This window comes from Malaclemys terrapin, chromosome 2 (genome assembly GCF_027887155.1).
Source record: "Malaclemys terrapin pileata isolate rMalTer1 chromosome 2, rMalTer1.hap1, whole genome shotgun sequence".
NCBI lineage: Eukaryota > Metazoa > Chordata > Testudines > Emydidae > Malaclemys > Malaclemys terrapin.
In genome coordinates this window covers 84,324,420-84,352,011 of record NC_071506.1, presented here as the reverse complement: position 1 = coordinate 84,352,011, position 27,592 = coordinate 84,324,420, and the positions used below count along the sequence as shown (strand labels likewise).

At 39.7% G+C, this 27,592-nt stretch overlaps 1 protein-coding gene across 2 annotated transcripts in view; it reads left to right on the top strand.

Moving 5' to 3' along the window:
- The window catches only part of DLGAP1 (DLG associated protein 1), a 643,533-nt gene extending 616,170 nt beyond the window's left edge, over positions 1 to 27,363 (top strand). For both annotated transcript variants that reach the window (XM_054020172.1, XM_054020173.1), the window contains 4 exons: positions 6,955 to 7,376; positions 16,238 to 16,329; positions 20,335 to 20,487; positions 23,549 to 27,363. In XM_054020172.1, the coding sequence (XP_053876147.1) occupies positions 6,955 to 7,376; positions 16,238 to 16,329; positions 20,335 to 20,487; positions 23,549 to 23,758 (877 nt within the window). In that variant the 3' untranslated portion in view covers positions 23,759 to 27,363. The remainder of the gene's footprint in view (positions 1 to 6,954; positions 7,377 to 16,237; positions 16,330 to 20,334; positions 20,488 to 23,548) is intronic.
- Positions 27,364 to 27,592: the final 229 nt, after the last annotated feature.

Sequence of the window (27,592 nt, the reverse complement as noted above, 5' to 3'; positions counted from 1 at the left end):
TGTGAACTGGCTGCAGTTACTCACCCACCCCTCATCCTTTCCCCCACCATCATTGCTAACTACATCACCCCAGTCCTCGGATGACTCTACTGGCTTCCCACTCATTTAAGGGGAAATTTCAAAACTGCTGTCTTCATTTTTATAGGCTGGATCAGGGTCATGGACACTTATTTTGTGGTCCTACATTTTCTCTACTCTTCTCCTGATCTTTCCTTTCACCTGCGACTCAATCTTCACCTGAAGGGACCACCTCTAGGGCCTTGTGTACACCAGAGACTTGAATTGTTTGTGCTTCAACTACTTGTATCAAACCAATTGAAGCACAAGCTATTCAGTGCACCCACACAAGCCATTCTGAATAGGTTTAAGGGTTGTCCCACATCCTCACTAGTACTGTTCTAGACTGATTCAACTGCGGTGCCCTTGCTGGGTGCCTGTCCCACTGCTCGATGGTAATTCCCTGTCTCTGCTACCCTCACACTGTCCCCTCCAGCCCGATCTAGGCCTCCATGGTATTCCCCCAATCTCCCCCATCTTTGTCTCTATGGTATGCCCTTGTCATACCTTGCATTCACATTCTAAGTTAATACTATAATTGGTTCGCTGGATGTAAGCCTGTCATAAATGGTTTATTAGAAAGAGACATGCAGCCATAGTTCATAGACCAAGAATACTGTCCTGGGGCAAAACAGGGGTGTTAAACGCCCACATAAGTGCCTCCCCACCTTTCCAGGCCAGGGAAAGCTGTCCTCTTCTCCTGGATACACTTCTGCTCTGTCTAGTACATTAGATTTTATCTACTATGTACACTGAGACTCTGTCACGTTAAGGAATAGTATCTCCGTTTTGGTTTTGGGGGTTTTAACCGGCTAAAATAGAACGATAACATATTCTAAAGAGGCTAAATTACAGAGCAAAATGTTTCCAGCAAAATGTGAAAAATCGACCAAGACGTCTACAATCACTGTAAATGCTATGAGAAAAAAAGAAAGAGAGCCCACTTTTTACTCTGGCTTTTGTGAGTTTGTGGAGCACAATCCTTCCTATGCTGCCTTTTTCACTTTAGGCTTTAATTTAGCTTAGATGCTCTTGCATTAACATTAAAACAAACTTCCATGGGTTCCTGCTTGTGTTGCTTTAACATAAAAATAATGCAAATTATTGGGATTTCATTGTTTTATGTTTGTAGTCTGTTGTTTCTCTGTTGCAAGTCAAACTTCTCAAATCTTAGCTCTTTAGGTGAGGCATCTCCAATCTATACTTGAGCTAAGGTGCTAAGATTCATATTGACTTGGTTCTGATTTGAAGTATTGTCTGTCCCCACTTACTCTGTCAGTGGAGAAAGTTTTGTTGAACAATTCTAAAAGATCATAATAACATAGAACAGCAATAGAGGAGTAGACGAAAGATGGTTACAAACAAAAGATTCCATAACTTGAGAGACCCGTTAGTCTATTACCTATGTTTGACATGAATCTTGAAGATATATGGTTCAGGATCCTGCCATTACAATACACGCATATCAATGATATTGAATCTGCTAGCCTTTCCCACAACTTGCTTTTTTTAGTTAGCATCACCGTAACCTTGGCAGGCAAGCACAATACAAGAAACAACAGAACCAATAGGTACATAATGAAGCCAGTTGAAATTATTAGAAGCGCCTTTGTGAGTTGACATCTGTAAGATGCTTTGGAACCTCTTGCAGTAGAAATGTAAACATGTTTCTCAAAAGAAACACAAAGAAGCAGCAGAGAGATGAATGCTAACGAGTGACCCTGCTGTTGCTGTTCAGAACAGACACTGTATTGTGCCCCATACTGGTTTATCCAGTCTGCAGTTTCATGGTTTTCTGCACCTTAGGCCAGATATTTGCTGTTGTTCTCCAAAGTTGTAATTATTACACCTTTTGCCTGCAGGGCACAAACGAGCATGAAAGCACTGAATCTAAAAACAGGGGAAGAGGCAAGTCCATGAGTTCATGTTTTTAGATCCTTATTCTAACAGTCAGCAATTTACGAAAGCATTTTTTTCCAGACAGACTTAACTACTTGTGAATGCTCTGTATGCGTAAAGACATTGTAAACTTTGCACATTAGCTGTAGAAACTCTCCTGCATTATTGTTGTTTTTAGATTATCATTATTTATTTATTTGTATTGCTGTAGTGCAGTCATGTATGCAGCATGGAATTTTAATTAAATAAGCAGAGAGGTTTTGGATACAGATAGTCATTTGTAAGAATAGAACATCTTAGAAATGGCTGGAGGACAGAAGTTACTTTCAGGAATAAACAAACATTAGCGGAGGCAGTTTGTATAGGTGTATGTTCTGAGCACAAAGGCAGTGCCTTCCATCTACAGGCTTTTTCATTTCAATTCATTTGTATTTCTGTGGCCAGGTCTACGCTAAAAAGTTAGGTCAACCCAGCTACATTGCTCGGGGTGTCAAAAATCCACACCCTTGAGCAACATAGTTAAGCTCACCTAACCTCTGGTGTAGACAGCGCTAGGTCGGATGACAGAAGCGCTAGTGACGGACCGATTCTTCCGTCGACCTAGTTACTGCCTCTCAGGAAGGTGGCTTAACTATGGCAAAGAGGGAGAACCCCTCCCATTGCTGTAGTGAGTGTCTATGCTGAAGTGGCACAGCTGCAGCTGTACAGCTGTGGCAGTTTAAGCGTAGACATAGCCTTTGAGTTATTTAATTCTAAGCTGATGCTGTATTGCGTTGACAAGTCATTTTTCTTTTGAAGGCAGATACCTTTACTCAGTCCAGTGCCAAGAATAGTCGGTTAGGCAAGCACGTTGCGTTGTTTTATTAGATAAAAACAAAGGCAAGCAAAACTAGGCCATTCTCTTTTATATGTTGAGCAGAGTCTGTGTTTGGTGGCACCAGCTCATATTGAAAACAGGAAGGATGTACTCCTGAAAGTTTTAAAATGTGATGCCTCTGGCAATACATCGTCCTGGTAAGCAGAGCTTGATGTTTTCACATGTGGGATTTGTTGTGTATTGAAAGCCAGACTGTTAACTGCAGTTCAAATAGTCATTCAGTTCGCACAGATGCTAAGACAGAAGCATATTAGCATTTAACTCAAGCTTGGCCTACACTACCAACTTATGTCAGTATAACTACGTCGCTTAAGGGTGTGGAAAATCCACACCCCCGATCAACATAGACATACCAACCTTTCCCCTGGTGTAGACAGGGCTATGTCAATGGGAGGGCTTCTCCTGTTGACATACCTATAGCATCTCGAGGAGGGGGAGTACCTACGCTGATGGGAGAAGCTCTCCTGTTGGCATAGGAGCATCTTCACTAAGCTCTATAGTGGCACTGGTGCAGCGCTGTAAGTGTAGACAAGCCCTAAGACATGCAAACTGTGGTGAAATCATAAGAGACCTCCTGAGGGGCCTGGAGAAGATGTGCTGTCCATATTAAAGGAATTGCTTTCCCCCATGATTGCTGTCCCATTATATTAATTATCATTAGAAGAGGAATGCTTTTTTATTTTTATTTTCCTGCTATCTGTGGCTCCTGACTGAACAACTAAAAGGGAACTCTTTTTGCGTGCGTGTGTGTGTGTGTGTGTGTGTGTGTTGGTGGCCACTCCAGGAAGAGGGGAGTAATAAGAAATATAAAGTGAGAAAATGGGAAGAAAGAGTTTTGCTTATTAAAGAATAAATAAATACCTAAAACTGAAGAGATCTGTCTATGTCATATTTTGTAGTTTGTCGGTGCAAATGGAGCCTATCGTGTAAAACTTTAATTGGATAACTGACTTTTGCATCACCTAACAACCTTTTTCAAAGCAAGTGCATAAAAGCAGCTGTTTTGTTAGAAACATTATGTTGTATGATGTAAAAAAAAGTCGCTATAATTATAATAAACTTGACAGATGCGGATATGACATATCTGTTTTACTGAGAAGACAACTGGTATCATTAACAATTTCCTGCATAATCCCTGAGTCTGTTTTAGTATTAAGGAACCCCTCCCAACTCCCATTTTGTTTTGTTGTGCCTCTCTCAAAGCTTCATATCAATAGCCATTCTTCTTCTACTCCAGTAGGATTAAAGAGGATTCTCTTTGAAGTCTGTCAGTGAGGCTCCCTGCCTGGATTGTCACTATTAAATGATGCAAGATTCTCCCCTACATCCTCCCATCCATCACTCCACCAGGGATTAAATACACTTGACCAGATTTTGCTCTCAGTTACATATGGTAAATCTGGACTCACTCTTCAGTGGAGTAATAAGAAGAGAATGTAAATGAGAACAAATGAAAATGAGGTCTGAATCCAGCCTAGTGCCTCTCCAGCAGTCCCACCCTGTAGAAGGCTAGGCCTGAAAATAGAGCTGTGGTCTTCGAAGGGTAGGGTTCAAACTGGACTAGCTGACAGTAGCTTGGAAAGCAGATAATTTCTTTGAAAGGGAGTGAGGAGCAGGAGGCAATTGCCGTCTTGTACTCCAGAATCGATGTTTACATTAAACAAAATTAAGGACTGGATTCACCAGTACACTATTGCTGCTTTGCACTTCTCCCACAATAGAGCAGCTGTACACCTGGCTTAGCTCTGGCTAATTAAGGGGGTGGGGCTCTATGGCTACTTTGCCTCACTGGAGCTGTGCAAAAGGATTTATGGCTGCAGAGATTACTGTCAGACTGTGAACCAAGTGTAAACTAATGCAGATTCAGACAGACACAATTGGACACAGCCTGAATTAGCAGTGTGGAGAGCTATGAACTGTACTCATTGCAGGTGGATGTTCACTCTGAAGCCTAATTATGTTAATTTAAATGTTATCCTTTTTACTTATTTCATCAATCTACCTCTCTCTGTTCTCCTCCCTAAAGAGGTAAGCTAGGCAGCTGCCCAGTTACTTTCTTCCTCTGTGCTCCCACACAGGTCTCCAGACCTCACCTACTCACAACATTCACTTGACCCCTATTTTTCCCTCTGTTTCTCTTCACAATCTACAACCGCTTATATTCACCATCTCTGCCATGCCACATTCTCCTGCAACACACTCAGTTTCCTCCTGCAACCCTTCAGTCTGCCTCCTGCCCCTTATGCTCCTCTTTGTTCCCTTCAGTTTGCCTCTTCCCCTCACACTCTCCTGTGCCCTCTCTGTCTGCCTCCTGCCCCTCAGGCTCTCCTGCTGCATCCCCTTTCAAGGTATGTCTACACTGCATGCTTCTTTTGGGAGTGCAGAGTGTACATATGCACAGGCCCCCCTAGAATGGGTATAAATAGCAATGTACCCGGTGAGGCACGGCTTAGGCAAGTAAAGACGTGCCTGAGAAGGCTGTGGGTATGTAATCGAGTACACACACTACACAGCTCTCTGCTTGCCCAAGCTGTGCCTCCCTCTCTACACTTATTTTCACCTATGTAGCCTCCCTCCTGCTGGAGTCTTTCCCTGCCACAGGAAAATACTCTGGCAGAGGCGCAGCAGGGGAAGACTCACCAGCTTTTTCTGGTGCCCTTCCCTGTAGGAGTGAAAGGCTGTAGTGGGGGGTTTCCCCACATCCTTCCCTGGCCAGACCCTTTTCCTCCCTGCAGTGAAAGGCTCCTGTGGCAGAGAGCTGCTGAAGCCTTTCCCTGCTACCTCTAGGCTGCTAGAGTCTTTCACTGACATGTGTAGCTACACACCACACTGTGAACACAGCCTGCTTTTCTCTGCCGTGTGTAGCTATGTGTGCCATACGTCATCAATACTAGTATGTAGTATAGACTTAGCCTCAGTCTGCCTACTGCCCTGGCCTTTCTCTGACTCCCCATACTTTCCTGTACTATTTCCGCAACTCACTCCCCATTCCTCCTCCCCCAACAGTCCCATTCCTTGTATCTCCATATCTCCTGTCTGGCCCTTACGTGCTGACTAAACAGCTGTTTCTTCCCTCAGAAGAGCCAGGCTTTAACCATATTATAAATTATAGGAGACGAAGGCCATTTTTGCTGAGGGAAATTTCACTGTCCTCTACAAATCTTAGGACATGGTGACCATCTTGCTGCAGGTAGCCTGTGGCTTTAGTCCTGCTGACAGTAATGGGAGATGGCGGCCATTACGGATATGGGCAGAAGATTGTGATATTGAGGGAGGAAATTAGAAAATCCCAGAAGCCCTTTAAAAAACAATATTGTGAGACTTGCAATACAATTATGAGAGTTTGCAATAATGTCTTTTTGTGAAAAAGTAAATTAACCTATTCATAACTGAGGTAAATTAGAAATTAACATATAGAATATTTATGCTGAAAATACTTTTCCTTACCCACACTGTCATAAAAATGCTTTCTGTAATTAATTTGGTGGTCATAGCTTATTGGCAATCTCAGCAGAGAGGCAAGGACTGAATGTACATGGACACTGAACTATCCTGGCATCTACGGGTGATAATATTGACTGGGGAACATGGTTTCTCACTTCTCTGACTGTGCCTGCTTAGTGCATAAAGAACTTCAGGCCAAGATTTTCAAAAGTGACTAATAATTTTGGCTGCCTCTGTTTTTGGATGCCCAACTTGAGACATCTTAAAGGAAGTCTTATTCAGAGAATGGAAGTTCAACACTTTCTGAAAATCAGGCTCCTTTAAAGTGTCTAGTCTAATTGGACACCCAAAGTCAATAGTTAGCTTTGAAAATCTTGGCCTAATCTCCAGGCCTGTCAATCCAAAAACCATCACAAATGCTAACTTCAAATCATAATTTGGGGGGGAGGAGGAAATGTTTGTTTTAAGAAAAAAATCTATGCTGATAAATATTATGAACAAGATAAATCGGTCTTTCTATTTAAAATCTATAGCAGGGACAGCCATTCCCTCAGTCTTTGCAAGGAGAGACAGAATCTTAGAATATCATCTTTTACTGTATTTCCAGTTTATCATTGGAATGTTTGTCTAGGAAAATCTCTTTAACACTAAGCGTTTTGTTTTTATGTTCTTTGAAGCTTCCGCAGGTTTACTCGATCTAATAGTGTAACAGCAGCTGTGCAAGCAGACCTGGACTTCCATGAGAATTTTGAAATATCATTGGACCCTCAGGAGGACAATACATGCACTGGGCAAATATCAAGACAATATTCCCGAGATGCAAGCACCTCCACTGTTAGCATACAGGGGTCAGGAAACCATTATCATGCATGTGCAGTAGATGACGACTTTGATACAGATTTTGATCCTTCAATTTTACCCCCTCCGGATCCCTGGATTGATTCTATAACTGAAGATCCTCTGGAGGCTGTTCAAAGGTCAGTTTGTCACAGAGACGGGCACTGGTTTCTGAAGCTTCTTCAGGCAGAAAGAGATCGTATGGAGGGCTGGTGCCAACAGATGGAGAGAGAAGAACAGGAAAACAACTTACCTGAGGACAGTAAGTAACTGAATACAATAATATCACTGTTAGAAATAGTCATTTCCGACCTGATCCAAAGCCTGTTGAAGTCAGCAGGATTCTTTCCATTGACTCCTATAAGGTTTGATAAGGCCATTTGCCATTTATCTGTACAATAATCAGATGATAGGCCTGGTTATCAGAAGTGCCCAGTACCTGTAACTCCATTTGAAGTTGAGAGCTGCAGATGCTCATCAGCTCTGAAAGTCAGGCCATAATAGTTTCCGTGGATACCATGTTCCTAAGAGGTTGTGGATGGAAATTAAGCTGTCTTGTGTACATCTGTATAGATGACATACATGGGCCTTATTTAAATACACTGTACATCCACAGTGTATGGATTGGCATATGAAATAATTTTTCGGGGTTACACTATATGTGATGCTTGTCAAGAGTCACAGCTTCCTGGATAAATGCTCCTCATATGATAAACTTTATCTTAAATGGGAGTGGCACAGCTAATTTCCGGCCACTGAGCTGGTCCTCTAGATATTGCAGGCTCCCCATATTCTGTGACCCTCACACACTAGGGGTGTGTGTGTGTGTGTGTGTGTGTATATATATATATATAAGTAAATAGGTTGCAAGTGTGTGTGTATATATATATATATATATATTTATATATTTATATAAATAAATAGGTTGCAGTATGAGTGTGCCAAATCTATGTGTTATGTGCCTTGTACTCACAATGTTGTGTAACATTTGCATGTGCAAAATTAGAGGCCATTCTATAGAATGTGGCCTCTAATTTTGCACATGCAAATGTTACACAACATTGTGAGTACAAGGCACATAACACATAGATTTGGCACACTCATACTGCAACCTATTTATTTTTCACTAGCCTCATTATCAGAAATGGCTGAACTATTGTTACTGAAACTATTTAACCTAATGTAGAAACCAACCATGGAGAATTTCAGACCAAATGGTTATAATTTGGCAAGATAGTAAACAACTGAAAATGGGTTATAACAAAGTGTTACCAAAACCTTAACTATAGGATATAACTACCCATTCCACCTATCCAAAAAACTGTTGCCCAAACCACAACTTCCAACGGCAGATCCAAACTTCCCAAATTTGAAGTGTGTTTGGATTCAAGGTTTTGGTTGGGTTTCATCTTTAATGTATATTATTAGTGTTATTTGCACAGGACACATGCCAGAATGGAACAATTACCCCCTGTAGGTATGCAGATGATACAACCCATGAACTGGGCTGTGGGGGTTATAGTGAAAAGTGTGTGCACACATACATATATGGGAAAAATAAATATCAGTCCAATCACAAAATATACTTGCCTGCTTGTTATCATAATGACTGATGATAATGGAAAAATCTAATGATATTTTACTTGCCCATCAACACAATTACTCATCTAGGGCAAGTGGGGAAATTGAATTTAATAAGGCTAATTTATACACAGCTTTTAGTGAGAACTTTGTTGATGTATTTCATTGTCTTTTTAGTTATAACGTTTTTAAATTTTTAGCAATCCGTGGAAAAATTCTCATTTGGAGTGAGTAAGGTCGGAGTTATGTAGGCTCTACTATTGCCTCCATGTACAGTATAAATTACATTTTACATATCCTGCAGATTATTTATCTGCCTCTTTATTAACTGGCGCTTCCTTGTTTTGGTGGAGGTTACAGGGGGGAAAAGGGGCAACCTTGTTTAACAACCATTAGTGAGTTACTGGCTTCTTTGTGATGTCATCTGCGATTCTTGAATGTGACAGCTGCTTCCTGTGGACATTGTGTTTGACATTCCACTGCAGGACAGAGTTTCCTATTCTACCTGAAGCCAAATAAAAGCATATGGTCAGGGCCACAGTAGCCAGCTCACTCATGCTGAGAACAAAAGCTTGTTGTTGGAAACTCAGAAGCAAATTGTGTCTTTTTCATATACACACACACACATAAACTCTGCAGAGAAGGAGGGAATTTGTAATTGATAAAATGTAAGTAGAGCAAGGAATGCATCTCTTGTTTTCAACCTTCAACTCTGACAGTCTGCAGTGTGTTTTTGGCCTGATAACAAAATAATGAAAATCTGCAGTGAGCGAGGTTTCTTCAATGCCATGGCAGCTGACAGAATGCTTGTTCCCTCAGCACTTGAAGTAAAATGATACAAGCTTCTCTCAGACAATGCAGCCCTTGTGTGAAACAGCTGTCTCTGGGAGACGGCTCGCTGCTATTTGACAGTAGCTTGTATGTTACATAGATACGTTTGGTATTATCTAACTGGGAATGAATCTACCAGATGGGACTGAATGTTTCTAGCTAGGAATGAAGTCTACTGCTGTGTATAAAAACACAGGTTAGGGTTGCAGTCATTCCAGGGAGAAATACCAGTATACATAAATATGTCTTTGCCCCCGCTTTCTTGTCATAAACTACTTATTGTATGAAATTTGCTGGTTTTATCTGAAAACATTTCCTCATAAAACTGTAGCATATGTAGTAGGCAGATTAATACCACTTTATTGTTGTATACTCACTCTTACAGTCAGGATACCTGATACTCCTTCAGCATATTTTACTATTTTGTGAATTCAGCAATGATTCTAGAGCTTTCTCTTTATGAAAGGAAAGAGTTGGAAGTAAAGATGCAAACCTAACCATGTATTAAGGACCTGATCCAAAGCCTACTGAAGTCAATGGGATTCTTTCCATTCATTTTAATTGACTTTGTATCAGTCCTTTAACTGACCCTACCACACAACAAACTCTGACAAACCTTACATCAGTGGGCCAGAGCCTCACTCTCACACTATTAATCAATAGAAATATGATCTCAAGGCACATTTGCAGCTGGTTGTGGGTACAAACAAAAGCATTCCTACAATCCTTGAGCCATTTACTGAATTCACATAGAGTTTCAAAGGAATTTGAAAATGAATTTGATTTCATTAATCTTAAGAAACATTTCTATTCATCTGTGTGAAGTAGTGTAGCTTATTGACTCATAAACTTTCAGATGACCATCCAAAGCAAACAGAGGGTCTGATTCACCATAAGTCCTGGGTTTTAGGCAGGTGTATACAACAGTGTAATACTGGTGTAATGGAGAGATGAGTCAGACCCAACAAACTAAAGACTAAGAAAGAAAACAAAGGAACTTACAAAATTTGTGCCCATCATCAATCTTATCACTTAGCATGTATACTGTACCCCTTTGGGCTTGCCTAGACATAAAAGTTGACCTCAAATCTGTAGTAACCCTGTATTCAAATCTAGGGTCTCGGCTAAGCAAAGGCAACAAACTGTGATAAATTAATGTGGGACTGGCAAAGTTTTAGTAATTTGTTTTAAACAAAGCATGAAATGTGAAGCTAAGGAAGGAAAGTTTGGGGAGAGATAGGAGTGACTCTTCTTTCTGCAAGTGATTATGAATGAGAAAATAAAACTAAACATTGATTTCTCCTTGTCCCTCAGATGTATTCCTGTAGACCTAATTATGAGCAAATAAAATCATCAGTTATTCCTACAGCTCCCTGGCTCTTCCCTGAACTCTGCTTTTCTATAACTCTTCTCCCCGACTAGTTCCCTCTACACCAGCTTATTTCCCAAAGTCTCAGAAGAGCCAGGTCCCAGATGTTATCCTTGCCAGTGTACAAAGATTTAAAGAAAAGTGAAATATCCGCAGGCTACAAAATACAATAACTAGAAAACTTGTCAGTCACACTAATAAAAACCAGGTAAATCAAAGGACCAAAGGCCTGATTCTGCAATGCTTATTCATATTAAGTGGCACTTACTCATCCAGATAGTGCCATTAATCTTCAATGAGATCACTCACAATAATAAATGCTACTCAGTGTAAGGTTGTAGATTCTGTCCTTAACTTGTTTCATTCAGCTTCTTTTCTCCTTAATAGCTGACTAAGGACAGGAGTGTTAGCCTTAACTTTGAATTTCCTGGCTTTTGTCATGCTTTGAGTTATTTAAATGCAAGTCTGTTAACACAAATAGGCTAAATATTGGTCCATCCTGGCTGGGAAATGGATTGTACCATCTCTATGGCAAGGTTCTTTCACATGCACAGTGCACAACTAACATCTGCAACACAAACCTCAGTCTTGGTCCATTTTATTTTCTGCCACTCTTCCCTCCCCTTATTCATGATGCTCATCCTTGTAGTCAGCCAGTCTTCTATCTTCTGTTATCCGGCTGGTTCCCCCTGACTAACTGTCAGGTGTTAGAGAGACACGGTGGGTAAGATAATATCTTTTATTAGGCCAACTTCTGTTGGTGCAAGAGGCAAGCTTTCCTCTCTCACCAACAGAAGTTGGCCCAGTAAAAGATGTTACCTCACCCACTTTGTTTCTCTAGTATCCTGGGACCAACAGGACTACAACAACACTGTAAACATCAGGTGTTCATATTTTATGTGGCATTTTATAACCACAGTCCCAAAGTGGTTCCTTTGTTCTTTGTTAGACACTGAGATCCATCATAATCGAAGTGCAAAGAGTTCGGCTGGTGTTTAGAGTTCAAATAATATTTTTTAAAAACTCATCATATTATGACTTTTCACATCACCTCAATTTTACTTCTTCATCACTTTTTTCTATTTCTTGTTACCCTTTGATACATATGCAGGCAAACTCCTTTCAAGATGTACCAAACTCCACTTTTTGTCTTATTTGGGGGGGTGGGGGTGTTGCATTTTCCCTCCTCTACCCCTGCGTTTATTTATGTATCATCCAAAATGTGTACTAGGCACCATTAGAAGTGATGGTCCTTGCTCCAAAGAGTTTATAGTCTGTGTGGCTTTAAATAATACCTACCTATTTTCATCAGTACATCTCAAAGCGCTTTACAAAGGAGGTCAGCATCATTATTCACATTTTACAGAGAGAGAAAATGAGGCACACAGGGGTGAAGTGACTTGCCCAAGGTCACCCAGCTGCCAATGGCCAAGATGGAAATAAAACTCAGGTCTCCTGAGTCCCCGCCCAGTGCCCGATGTACTAGACCATTCTGCAAATATACCAGATTAAGAGCATGTGTAATCTGGGAAATTGACCAATTTAGCTATTCCAAATTAAATATTTCACTATAGCTATTGCACAATAACTCCCCCACATGGACACTTCATTCTGGAATAAAAGTGATTTTATTCCAAAATATTTATTTTGCTTGCCAAATCACCTTTTCCCCAGAAGAGAGTGTCCACATGGGGGAGTTATTCCAGAATAAAGTATACCAGAATAACTATGGTGGGATAGCTTTTTCTGAATAGCTATGATGGGCAATTCTCCCCACAGAGGCAAGGTCAAGAAGTGGATTTATGAGGGGAGGGAGGTCCAGGCTATTAGGAACAGAAGTATATGGTTGCTATGGTCTGTTATGACTGCGTCTTGATGGATTTAATGAACAGGAGGGATTGTTTGTTTGCTTACTTTGTAAATTTTGTTTGTAGCATTATGAACTAAAGTAGTCAATTTTAATGTTTTAATATATACTACTTTCCTCCTGCACTCACCTCCCCGAGCTGCTTAAGACTCCGTCAGTCATTTTCTGATATATTGTCACTTTCTCTTATTCACTTAGTATTTGTCCCCAAACTTGTGTTCAAGAATGGAGCCTCTCAGAATTTTAGCCAGATAAATGCAAGTGTGTTTTTATTTCTTTTACCACAGTACACCTTAACCCTTCCATTTCTGGCACTAGAGATTTTGACTCAGTCAGAGAAATGGGTACGCTGCCTTGAAAACAAAAAGCAACAAGTATTATAAGGCAGTATTTAGCTTTTGAGAAGACTTTTGCCTTCTGGGGAGATTCCTTTCAGTCTTTCACGTGCTTTGTTTGAAGTCTTTTTTTTTAAACTTCTGTGACAGGGTTGGCCTTGTTGACTGGACTGCTTGTTTTCAAGGGGTAGGAAAATCAGTGACACTTGACTAGATACAGCAGGAGCTACAGCAGAAGTGATAACAATGGAGAACAACATCAGCATGCATCTCACAATCTGCTGGGGTAAAGGTTTTAAACAACTAGCCAGTCGTAGGCAGCCAGGGGTAAGAACTTCCTTTCCCCCCAGTTCTATCTAATGATAATTTAGAATATTAAACTTATTAAGTATTCTTTAAAAACAAAAAGGAAGGGGTGCATCGCCATCCCCCACCAAAAGTGTATTTTAAATTCACTTCTAAACAGACTCTCAACATTACCTCCATGCAACCAAAGTTCTAAATAGATAAAGTTCTATCTTAACTTTTTACTGAAAAGTTGAGGGATCATTTCCCCCCTCTCAACTCCTAGGCTGTGTTGTGAAGCATCAGATGGCCAAGCTCCAGATGAGGCAGCTGTTCTGAAATATACACAGTGGGAAGAGTTTTCATAACAATGGGAACCACATGAAAGCTCTCAAAGTAGCTCCTCCCCACCATTGAAAGTTCCTTTCAGTTGAGTGGTTTGCACACTGGGTTGCATAAATGACTAGACACTCCAAGGGGTGCATTTTCAGCACAGTGTGCAGGGAATTAGACACGCAACCTTTACTAACAATAATGACAGTTGTAAGTAGAATTCCCGGTGCAACGTGCTGAAAACATTCCACTTAGTGAATCTTCCAGTTCAGAGCTGTTTCCTGGCAGCGCTGAGCTCTGGGAGCAAAGTGGAAGGCTTGGACTGTGCTTGTGTGTGCATGGCGTTCTTTTCTGTAGCGCTCTGAAGGGAGAATCATAAAAGGCTCTCATCCCACCCTACCCCCGACTATTTTACCCTTCTTCCTTTTACATTTACAATGTATTCTATGTCCAACTTTACTTCCACCTGGCTAAGTTGTTGTGCTACTCTGAAACCAGCCTTAAAAGGGTAAAACATGGAGCTATGATTGTATACCTGGCTTCGGTTAAGCCTACTTCAGTTCATAACTTAGTTTTGTCCCTACTTGGTTGTTCTCTGTGTTTGTGAATACCCAGAGTAGTCTTTCAGTGTTAAATGATTTTGTGGCAGTGCTCTGGTAGTGCACCTATAAAGTCTGGCCTGTGCTGAGTGGGCTGAGTTCTTTACTGTGGATTTTACAACCCCAAAGTGCTGAAGGGATTTTCCCCCTTTGAGCTCTCCTCAACACTGTGTTTGAATTTATAGGGATTTAGCATGGTCCATAGACAGGGCATCGGCTTTGGAGTCAGGAGAATTGGGATCTATTCTGGGTCCTGCCACTGACCTGCCACGTGACCTTGGGCAAGTCACTTCACCTCTCTGTGCTTCAGTTCTCCCTACTTCACGTTGTCTGTCTTGTCTGTTTAGACTGTAAGCTCCTCAGGGACTGCCGCTCTCTATGTTCTTGTACACTGCCTACCACAATCGGGCCCTATCTTAGTTGTGGCCTCTAGGCGCTACAATAATTATTTTAATAATAATGGTTTGAATCAAAGAAGAACGAATGTTGTTCATGTCTTTAATTAGTCAAGTGGTAAATATCAATTTAAGTTCATCCAGACTGCTGTAAAACCATATACTATGGGCCAGATTCTCTGGTCTACTATAATGCATTGCACCACTCTGATGGTGCAAAGAGACCATAAAGCTGGCTTAACTGACCAGTGTGCGGGAATCGCCAAGAGGAGCAAAGCTGCCATAGTGACCCTTTGCTGCCTTCCTCTGGGTCACCAGTGTAGTAGACGCAGCTCGGGGAAGCATGGCCTGGAGCACCGTTATGCTCTGGTGAGTGTTGGCTACTGAAATGGCCAGTTAGGGCCATAGGTGGCTGGGGATGACTGAGAGCAGCCCTGAAGCTGCTCGAAGTTGCAGTGATGACTGAAAAAGCCTCTGGATAGCCCTAGGACCAGGGTGGAGGTTGTAAATGTGATATAGAGCCACTGTTCCCTCCTCCTAGGGCCAGCACCAGCCAGCCGTCAGCCAGACCCAGGAACTGGGCCCTCTGTTTCTGAGGGAAACAGCAGAGGTATTGGTAGAAGCCGTGTTTCCCCAATGTGGCACATGATTAATTACACATTTGTAACACTTTCTGAAAGCTCTTCACTGTTCTGCATGTGAGGCCAGGTCTACTCTAGAAACTTTGGCAGGTATAACAGTGTCAGAAAGGAAGGTGATTTTTCACAACATTTCTATATCAGCAAAAGCTATTGTGTAGATGTGGTTATACCAGCATAGAAGTATCAGAAGGGTAGCTGTGTTAGTCTGGATCTGTCAGACGAAGTGGGTATTGACCCACGAAAGCTTGCGCTCCAATACATCTGTTAGTCTATAAGGTGCCACAGGACCCTCTGTTGCTTTTTACAGCATAGAAGTGTGCTTGCACGGTTTATTAATTCAAACAGAAAATTCACCAAATAACTCAAACCAAAGCTATTCCCCTGACCAACACAGGCTTCAGGAGTCCAGAGACCTTTCACTCTACGCCTCTCTGCTCCAGGGACAGTCACAAGAGCCAGTCTCTGTCCTGCAGCTCCCCACAACTAAGTGCTCTCAGCCCTTTGTAAGTATGACCTGGCTCCTTCCCAACTGGGACTGATAATCAAACAGGGTTGGCTGATCACCATCCCCTGGCCTTTAAAAGGGCAGAGCATCCTGTTACACCAATGTTTTTATTTGGGGATCCCGTATAAGCTATACCAGGAAAAATACTTTCTGTATAACTATCCAGGCAAACCTTTTCTAGTGTACACTTGGACTTAACTGTTATCAGCTGCTCTAGAATGCATGAGTCAGAGGTAACATTCTTTTAAAAAATGAATGATATTTACTCCATAACTTCCTCATTGATGTATATGGTTCAGTCACTACAGAAGGGCACTGGTCTAACTAGTGCTGGTCTAACCAGGGTGTAACTGGTGCTGACTTATGTTTGCTTTCCTGTCAGTTCTAGGGAAAATTCGAACTGCAGTGGGCAGTGCACAGCTTCTTATGGCCCAGAAATTTTACCAGTTCAGAGAACTGTGTGAAGAAAACCTGGTATGTAATGTTTATTATAGATATGATTGTGCATCTGTTATTGCTAAGGAATTTACTCTGAGTCACTATGCCTTAAATTGTATAAAGCTTTTTTTAGATTAGAATATCTGCTATTTATTCCAATAAAGGGCTTGATTCCTCCAACCAATGTAAATCCATTGAATTTAATCAAGTTACACCAGTGTAAAAACAGTGGGAGATCAGTGTGAGGCCCATAATAATTAAAGAGAGAAACTCAAAAGGCTTAGGATGAAATTCAATGGGAGCTTTGCCAATGACTTCTACAGAGGCAGGATTTCACACTTGGAATTTGGATTCTTTTCAGATAAGCACCCAAAGGTTTGGATGCTTTTCAAAACTGAGTTAACCTCTTGAGTCTTCAAAATTGGACTGGAAATCTTGTGGGATGACACTTTCTCATGGGATTTCCAGTGCTGCTTGCTTTCAGTTGGACAGATGTACCGTAAAGCAATATCTATTGTGCGGGGAGGGATAGCTCAGTGGTTTGAGCATTGGCCTCTGAGACTGAGGGTTATGAGTTCAATCCTTGAGGGGGCCACTTAGGGATCTGGGGCAAAATCAGTACTTGGTCCTGCTAGTGAAGGCAGGGGGCTGGACTCAATGACCTTTCAAGGTCCCTTCCAGTTCTATGAGATAGGTATATCTCCATATATTATTATAATTTTCGCCCATCTGCCTCCAAACCAGGGAAATATAGATATTCAAAAATAAAAAATAATGAATAATTGAAGCTAACCAAACTCTTCCAAATCTCCAAAAAGGCAAAAGAAAGTTCTTAATTTCTCAGAATCAGTTTGCCTATCCCTAATAATGCACAATACATTGTATACCACATACCTAAAATGTTGATAATACTTTGCATTTATCAAAGATTTCAAACCATGTTTTATATACTCGTTCATTAGCCCATTCGTTTATAAGCCGATTCCCCCCCCCCCCCATGATGGTTAGGTAAAAATAGCAAAAACTGTATGACCCTTTCATAAGCAGACCCTATATTTCAGGAGTTGGCAGACTTTGGCTCCTGGCCCGTTAGGGTAAGCCGCTAGTGAGCCTGGACGTTTTGTTTACCTGGAGCGTTCACAGGCATGGAGCCCCTCAGCTTCCAGTGGCCGCGGTTTGCCGTTCCCAGCCAATGGGAGATGAGGGGCTCCATGCCTGCAGATGCTCCAGGTAAACAAAATGACAATGTATTAGATATTCAATTCAATGATTCCATAGAGTTTAAAATCATCACATTTTGGTGTAGACCCATTTATAAGCCGACCCCCGCTCTTTGATACGACACTTTTTTACCAAAAATATTCAGCTTATGAACGAGTATATATGGTAATTCTTAGATTTTAAGGCCAGAAGGGACCGCTGTCATCATCTAGTGTGACCTTCCAGTATAACACAGGCCATAGAACTTCCCTAAATTAATTCCTGTTTCAGCTATGGTATATGTTTTAGAAAAATGGCCAATCTCGATTTAAAAATGTCTAGTGATGGAGAATCCACCGCGACTCTTGATAAGTTGTTCCAATAGCTAAATACTCTCACTCTTAAACATTTTCATTTTATTTTTAGTCTGAATTTATTTAGTTTCAACTTCAACTTGTTATACCTTTGTCTGCTAAACGGAAGAGCCCTCAGTTATCAAATGTTTAATGATTCACCATTGGACAGTGGATAAGGACAATTATCCCAAATTTACTCATGAGGAATCTGAAGCACAGAAAGATTCAGGACAGAGCAGAGAATGGAACGCAGAACATATGGCTCTCTTTCCTCTGCGCTAGCCATCCTGTTATTAAGCTCTCTTCTTAAAACATCCAATCAGACTGAGATAAGACTGCCGTGGCTCCAAATTACAGATAAACTGATTTTGTTTTTCATTGTTACAAAAACACTTTTTAAACCATGCCAAGTTGACATTATGGGATAGTGTGTATTTTAATGTGACATTTGCTTTCAGCATCTGACCCAGTTCTCATCCAAGTCATTAGGAGTCTCTCAAAGAGAGCTGGATCAGGGCCTTAAAGTGAAGAATATAACTGTAAAAACTCCATATTGAACTGTATTTTGTAATCAGAGGCTCAATCCTGTGGCAAAGTACTGAGGGCCTTCAGCTCTCACTGACGGCAAAGGGAGATGAAGCAGCACCTCAGAGGATCAGGACCTAAATTAGAAATCTGCCTAAATTGCAAGATGCAACGGAAATCAGCTCTGCATGAGTTAGTCCTTCTCTTATTAACATGAAGAATGAAAAAGTATTTTGTTCCCGTATCTGTGTATGTAAAAGTTACTATTTCAGTTTGCCTATCTAATAATGTCAATGGTCAAGAAATAAGAATCCTGTTATAACCTTTATCCTTTCTATGTGATTACTTCGTTTTCCACAGTCAATGCTTTGGTGGGATAAGCATCACACTTCTCTGATGTTATGAAAAAGATGAGGTGGTAGAAATTTCTTAAGGGAAACAGGTTTCAGAGTGGTAGCTGTGCTAGTCTGTATCAGCAAAAACAATGAGGAGTCCTTGTGGCACCTTAGATACTAGCACATTTATTTGGGCATAAGCTTTCATGGGCTAGAACCCACTTCATCAGATGCATGGAGTGGAAAATACAAGAGCAGGTATAAATACATGAAAAGATGGCAAAGGAAACCTAATTTCCCCCTACTGTTACTCACACCTTCTTGTCAGCTGTTTGAAATGGGCCACTCTCATTACCACTACAAAAGTTATTTTTCCTCTCTTGGTATCCTACTGTTAATTGAATTGTCTCGTTAGACTGACCTCACACTTGGTAAGGCAACTCCCATCTTTTCATGTATTTATACCTGCTCCTGTATTTTCCACTCCATGCATCTGATGAAGTGGGTTCTAGCCCACGAAAGCTTATACTCAAATAAATGTGTTAGTCTCTAAGGTGCTAGTTCCTTAAAAACAAGGACTCCTCGTTGTTTTTAAGGGAAACAGTTTCACAACCAACACTTGGTTTATTTTTTGCTGGAAAAAGATATGTTAACACAACGTGACATAAAACCATAATCTCAACCGAGCCAGCTATCATACAGAATTGTTGGGTGTCAGGACAGGTCTGATTTGAAGAGGCGCTGAGCACCCAGAGATTCCATTATTTCAAGTTCAAGTGAAGTTGTGGGTGTTCAGCACTAATGAAAAATCAAACTGTAAACCAGTGTATCCAACGGTCTATTTTATTTAAATCATTTAAAGAGATCCTTCAGACAAACTTCACCAGAGCAGTGTGCAGCATTTAACTGGAAGGTCAAAATCTTATGAGCCAGTGGCACAAGTAAAGTTTTAACGGCCAGATTCTGGTTCAACATATAACTCTCCCCAAAAGAGTGCCCTGCAAAAGTAGGGTTAACATGCATCCATATTTTCTGTCCCCATATATTTCCCTCTGCAAAGATTATTTTTGCCAGGAATATAAATAATCTGTCCAGGGTACATTTATTTAAACTGTATTATTTTCAAAGTCCTTAATAACATTGAAGCACTGTACGAATGTGAATTAATGCCCTGTTGAATCAGTAGATGCACATGCAGAAATGTGGGATGAAATCCTGACACCAGCAAAGTCAACAGGAGTCTTGCCATTGATTTCAGTGCAGCCAGGATTTCACCCATGTTAGACCCCTGGGCTGTGCCGAAGAGTGTCACTCTACTGCTCCTGGACAGGGACATAGGACCTTTCCCCATGTTTTGATGGGTAGCCAGAATTGAGGCCACTGACTTCAGGGGAAAGCACAGGTTTTCTGGAGCACACCTGTCAGAAATTAGCTCTAAATCGTTATTATAAGTAAAAATACTAGTAAGAAGTGTTCTTTCTCATCTCTATTAACTCCTTCTAAGTATCTCATTGATCATTTGAATCTAAGTAAACTGCTTTGCTGGTGAGGTGCATAGCCATTTGCACAAATGCTTTACATTAGAAGATACTAAAGCCAAAATATTTTTTTCTTCTGTTGTACAGAATCCTAATGCACATCCAAGGCCGACCTCCCAGGATTTAGCAGGGTTTTGGGATATGCTCCAGTTGTCTATAGAAAATATTAGTATGAAATTTGATGAACTTCATCAGTTAAAGGCCAATAATTGGAAACAGATGGATCCTCATGACAAGAAGGTAGAACAATGTAGATTTTGTATGCTTCATTTAAAACCCTGCACAAATACTGGACAAATTAAATAGTCCTCTGCGTACAGATGTTAAAAATGTGCAATGAAGCTCATATCAGATTCATTTCACTGTAATAACAATGTTTACATAATAATCATCTGGGATATTATCTGTAATATGTTTCAGACATATTTTAAAACCAAAACTGTCTTTGTGAATTGGATAATGGGAATGTAGTACAGTACTTTGTTCAACTTTACATTTAATCATACTAGATGATCAGTCGTTGGAAGGAACTGCCAAATATATTGATTCTTAAATTTAAATAAATCACATTTATGGTGCATATTATTGCATATAGCAAGAATTCAGTTTACTTGCACACTCTAGGCTTTGTTATTGAGAAAACTAGGGAAGTAGTGTAATCATCACTGACTTTGGTAACCAGATCATAAGTACAGTGATAACCAACTGCCATCATACTGAGCTAAAAACAAACTTCATGCAAGTTGCATGGTAATCTTTCCATGCCATTTCTTTTTTGTTTGCTTTCTTTTGTTTTTTAAATGGAAATTCTTGTAATTGGGTTCATTTTGCTGGTAATGTTATTTTTCCAAGATAGCCCAAAAATAATTTGTAGCACTGTTAATTATTTTTAAAAGAGTTTTCCATTGTTGCCATAAAGAGACTACCAGGTTTCGAAGTGTGAGCCACGTTCCTTTTTTCATTCTGGTTTGGCACATATCCTTATTTTTAATCCTTACCATCAGGACAGCTGATCAGCTGGTCAAACAGCACCTTGGGTGAGCCACAATACAGTTCTCCAAAACTATTGTTATCATAATCGATTATTTTATAGAACCCATAAGTGAGCTAGAAACTTCACGGAAAACACTTAAAGCCACATCTGTGTCCAGAGGAACTTACAATCTAACGCTATGCTCCTGCTGCCATCTAATTCTACAGCTGAGTTTCCATTAGCTTCATTAGGCTCAGAAGTGGGCACTGGCTGATGAATATGACACATAGGTGGGGATATAACATACATCAAAAAGGCAAGGGAGCAAGGAGTGCACCATTTACAGACAAAGTATTATACCCTTGTTCAAGTAATATATACATCTGGGTGACCCACGCTGATGTCTGGATTACTTGCCCCTAAAAATAGCACTGATCTGTCTTGTTGCTGACAAGCAAATTGGCATTTTCTTTTGGACAAATAATAATACAAATTTCCACAAATCTTCCAGCAGGAAGGTTTGAAATACAGTTCTGTTAGCATCCTATTCCCACCAAACAAGACTAAAAAATCATGCCCTTTGTTCCTGAATTCGGAGTGCTAAATTCCAGGTTAATCCCAAACCATCTGAGGACTACCATTAGTGTTTTATTTGGGGGTGGCCCTTGGTTGTTTTCTGAGGCCATGATACAGAAGTCAGGTAATTATTTTTTAATATGTCTTTCTTGAGAAGGAGCTGTAAAACTGCAAACACACATGCGCGCACGTGCTAATGTACCATTTTTCATTAGCTTCTAATGCAAAAGAATGTGTCCAGGCTCCAGCATGAAGAAAAGAGAGTTTTACTAGAAATGTCCCTTTCATTTTTCTTGAAAACATTTCAAGGAATTCCCACCAAAAGGAAGACTATAAAGGGTTAAAAGAAGTTAAGCAGTAATGAAGAAAGGATCGTATGTATTTACAATCTACTATAGGAAGGTAGAGGTTATGCACTTTAAAGAATTACACTGACTCTGTTCCTGTTTCATTTGACTGTGATTTTAAATTAAACTGTTCATCTCCTTATTTAAAAAGAAAGAAAGAAAGAATGAAAACTTTCTGTGGAATTGATATTTGCCTCTGTCTTCCTCCCCTTGGGCCCTTGTTAAACAGCATAGATTAATCTTTAGATGTAGAAGAAAAATCAAAGTGTGAATAAGTGCAACTAGGCGGCTTTACATTTCAAGTAATGAAGGCTGTTGTGATCAACATGAAAGCAAACTAAAGGCTAGAATGGAATCTTTGTAGTAATAAAATCCCTACTCTCAGAAACCATGTTCACAGTTGGAAGGGGATGTAATTTAAAAGACAATCTAAATTGACTTGACAAAAACTTTATAGCTGCCTGAAATTCAGAACTGAATCCACACTTTTTCTAAAGCCATCCTTATATATATAAAAATATATAAATTTCCTCTTTGTTAACCATGTATCTTTGGCTACCAAAGTGACAATTAGTGTTTGTTCTCTCAATGATTTTTTTAAAATTCCTACCCATTTTCAGTTTGTAGGTTATTGTAATTCCTAACAGTCATTCAGCATGGTGCTAAATTTTAAGAATTTTTATAGTGAGACATGAAAAGTATGGATTATTTGAGCTATTACCAAGATCGGCCACCACTAAGCACATGTTTTTTATTCTAACTGTGGTACGCTAACTCCAAGCTGCCAGTTTACATTACATTTACTGTGTGATATATATCCATTGAATCTCAGTGTTGTAAGCCCATCTAGTGCTATGTATGTACTGTGTGTAAGGGACAAGGTCATTTGTGTATTTCACTTCTGTAACACAGATTGCTGCTATAGTAAATTAATTTTATTAACAAACCCGAAGAGTTTGATAGGAGTTTTTTTTTTTTTTTTTAATTCCGTAGTAGAATTTATACATTAGGTTTATGAAACTGTATTACCTTAAATAGTGCTACAAAGTTCTGTTTAAGATGCTCTCCTTTCTAATCCCTGGCACCAGGACGAGAAGTCTGGATTCCCCAATGGGAACCGCATTAAGTGGTTAGCTGTGGGAGCTTCGGCCCTTTCAGCGCCAGGCGTTTAATACACATCGTACCTGTGGAGAACTAGCACTGCTATCAATACTATCCTTTGCTTTAAGCTTACATTATTTTTATGAACCCTTGAATACAAAAGCCAGTTCAATGAAGAAAAAAATGCAGATAAGAACTAACAAACCTTAGGTAAAATGTGTGTTCTAACTACTGACCTATCCTAGTTTTTTCCAAGCTTTCCCTAAGAAGCTGTATAATGTCATTAACCTTCTGCTTTGATCAGGAGAGAAGGGTCCCTCCTCCAGTGCCAAAGAAGCCAGCGAAAGGTCAGGTGCCACTCATACGGGAACGTTCTTTGGAAAGCTCACAGCGTCAAGAGGCCCGGAAACGGCTGATGGCTGCCAAACGAGCCGCATCTGTCCGCCAGAATTCAGCCACTGAGAGCGCTGAAAGCATTGAGATTTACATCCCTGAAGCCCAGACGAGGCTATGAAGGGATCCCACCAGGAGGACTCTCACTGGCAAGACAAGTCTCTTGTATAATCTGCTCCTCTAGGTCCCTATTCAGAGCCACCATTAAGTATTTGTATTCCCCTCTTTCTTTCTTTCTCTCTCTCTCTCTCTCCCTCTCTCTACATAATCCCAATGATCCCAATGAATTCCACTTTTGTGGTGTAGTTGTCGATCCTCCAAGAGATGTCCTCTAATAACCGTTGCTTTCTAAAGGTTTGCCCATGTCATTATGCTTTGTCACATGTATTGATGCTGCCACCTTGCCTCATGTAAGAGAGTACAATCCTTCTTTCTGTTTAAGAAATAAATACAGAACTCACAGACACACACACACACCTGTATAGTAAATACACCATTTAACGCATTCATGATCTTTAGTTTATCTAAAGTTAGTCTGTTACCTGGTGTACAGCAATATAAAACTATAGAGTATTTTGGAAATTCAGTAATGCAGGGTGACCCTTTGGGACTCTGCTGTCTTCCTCATTAAAGATTAAAGGAGCTATGGCTCGGATTCCCTTCTTTTTATTATTATTATTTTTTAAGCAGATGGCGCACTTTATTCTAAACCTCAGAATCATATCTTACCTGAATTTAAGACGTCACAAAGGGCGAGGTAGGGGGAGAGATAGCTGTGGTGTGGTGAAAGGAGGGAGAAGTAAATCCTGCAGGTGAGATTGTGAGGGACAGAAAAGATCCTGTGAAAAGATACCTGCACACTCTCACAGCTGCACAAACTGCCTCATTTGTATTTCATCAATCACTACTTAAACATTTTGATCAGCAGAAGATTGTAAATTCGATCTTCCAGGGAAATCATCTATTTTGAAAGGCAATAAAAAGGCAAAAGGAAAGGAGATAAGAAGAAATGATGGTTGAAGATAATATAAAAAGGGACTTTTTTGTCAAAGTATTAAGAATTTTTAAAACTGTACTGTATTGTCAATTCCTATCGTATTGTATTGTACTCTATTGGTTTTAAAAAAAGAGAAGAAAAAAAAGAAAAAAAACAGCTTGGTTTTGTTGATGTCTTAATCTTGGTGAAACTATCAGATTTCACACCCATCCATCCCTGTTACTGAAATACTGTAAATGGAATCCATGCTGTTTTTCAAAGCAAGACTTTGTTTTGTTTTATACACAGCTGGTTGTAAGCTTCAGGTCAGACTGCTTCCATCAGATGGTTCATAGCTGGGAGTAAGTTTCTCCTTTAGTCTCTTTTTTAACAATATAAAATACCCCATTTTTCAAAAATTAGGATTTTTCAGATGCAGTGGGACCATAATGAGCCTATATTTGTTCTCTACATTAGCTTCTGAAATCATGAACAATATGCATTCCCTAGTCTTCAGCAATTTATTTGATATTTAGGGTAAAATCTTGCCCTTGCTGCTTGGAGTTGCACTGATGGAGGAAGGTGTTGGCTGTGCATTAGTGACACTAGCCATTGTGCCAGCACAGGATAGGATGTCTTGGGTATGTCGCTGAAAATGAGCAACTGGCACATGCTGCAGAAGGCAACGTTAGTGCTAGTTGGCCGGGCCCACCTGGCTATGCCCCATAGTCAGCAGACCATGCCCTTTTGGGACTGTTGTGTGTCTTCTGGCATAGTAGCCATTCCCCATTGTTAGTGCTCTCTTGAGCTCTAGGTTAGAATCCTGCCCTGCTCAGGGTGGTTCTTATGATCTCTTCTCCCACTTGGACATCCATATAGCACAGGGCAGGGTGTGACCCTTACAAGAAAGGAAGATCTTTTCTCTCTAACCTGGAAATGGTATAGCGACAGAGTCCACTGAGTGGTGGCTAATGTGCACTTTGCATCCAACCAAAGTTGGCTGTAAATGCCCTTATTCTTTAAACAGTGTGAACATTCCACCTGTGAAAATTCCAGTGCATGGTAGCCTTAACTGTGTAGCTCCCATCTTAAAACATTTGAAATTCCCACCAGATAGTTAAGCACTTTCTAAAAATATACATCTAAGATCATGCCAGACAGCTTCTTTTAATGTAACATAGCCAGGTGCTAATTTAATTTCATTCAAGAAATTAGGAGAGGTAATAGGTTCTGGCACCAAATAGTTTCATGAAAACATTGTAAAGCCACTAGAGAATTTGCTACCTCTCAAAGCCATTGATATCTGAGCTATGTCTTTATAAACAGGGCACAAATATTTACTGCTGTGGTTTACAAGATAAGGGCTAATAATTTAATATTTAAAAGACTTTTAACTACAGTGATCAGAAATCCAGTGTAACCCCACTGAGTGCTTCATGTTAAGGGAGCTTTGAAAGGTTGGCCCTATAAGCATTTGAATACCAGTGTATTTGCTAGTTTTGAAAAGAACCCACTTAATTTAACTTTTAGCAGCAATGAAAGATCACAATGTTTGCAGTATATATAGTGCCAACTGCCACTTTTCGTCATATAGTCATGTTAAGTATTAAAAATTATTTGGAACTCATTTGTACTAAGATGTACAAAGCAGCATTCAGGTGAGGATGCACGCTCATAACTACATTTCAGTTGATTTGAAGTTTTCTGAAAGAAGAGTTAAGACTTATATTGAGAAGTGGCTACAGAAATTTATATAAAGGTTATGCCATAGTGAGTTCCAAAAAATAGAAGAAAACAGAAGACTTTTTAGTCTTGTACATTATGAATTGTATTTGTATATCATATGATATTTTTGGTATGTATTTTAAATTGATTCTTAGTTGAATGCCTGTTGGTTCCTAATGACTGTGGACAGGCCATTATAACATTTGCCTAGCTTTATAGCAAAATTTGAAGTGTACACCCAATTTAGGAATTGGTAAATATGGGACAGAAACTACTTCTGCCCCCTAGAATGCCACTAGTTAGCCACTTGACTTATTACATATCACCACAGACAGTTGTTACATCATTTATTTTAGTGTAAGTTGTAATTATTTATTTTTATTCTTATCTGTTCAAATATAAACTAAAAGTTACTATATTGCGTTTAACTTGGTATAAAATTGTTGTTGTTTTTTTTCCTTGGGGGAAAATTTAAAAGAAAAAAAGGTTGTTTTTGTCTCCTACATTGAGTTTAAAAAAAAGTATTTATTATATTTTTTGCAGATGTTTCCATAAAATTCTCATAATCTTTTTGTAAAGAATGATGAAGAAATGGATTAAAGATTTTTAATATTTGAAAAGGTAAATAGAAATAACTTATTTGTAATATATTTCAGTTTATTTATTGGTGTTCCCTTGATGTTCTGATGTGCACTATCACTTTAATTTGAATTTTATCTTTGTGAATTTATTGTTTCTTTTTTTAAAAAAATGTTTAAATGCATATTTTAAATAATAACTGGAATGTAAATCACTGACCTACCTGCATTCCCAAATGTGATTTTAAAAGTGTTTTTGGTTTGGAAAAAAAGGAACAAAATTGAAAGCCTTTAGATGGAGGGGTGGAGAGCATTTTTATGGCTTTATGAATTGGGTTTTCATAGGATTATCTATCTAGTTTGTGTGTGGACAGAAAAATGTAAATAGACGAACGTTTCCCATAATGTAAAAAAAGAGCAAATTAATAAAATAATTAATGCACTGTTTGTAAGAGCTGTGGGTTTTCAATGCAAATTCACAATCCCATAACTGTAAAAATGATTCATTTGATGTGGTCAAGTATAAAAGCATAACCACCAGAATGCTACCGTTAAGTATTCAGAGGTTTAGATTCTGATCTTCCAAAGACTTTGCATGAGTCACTCAACTCACATGAAGAGTCCCCTTGAACTCACTGGAAATAGTTGCATGAATAAAGTTACTCACATATGTAAG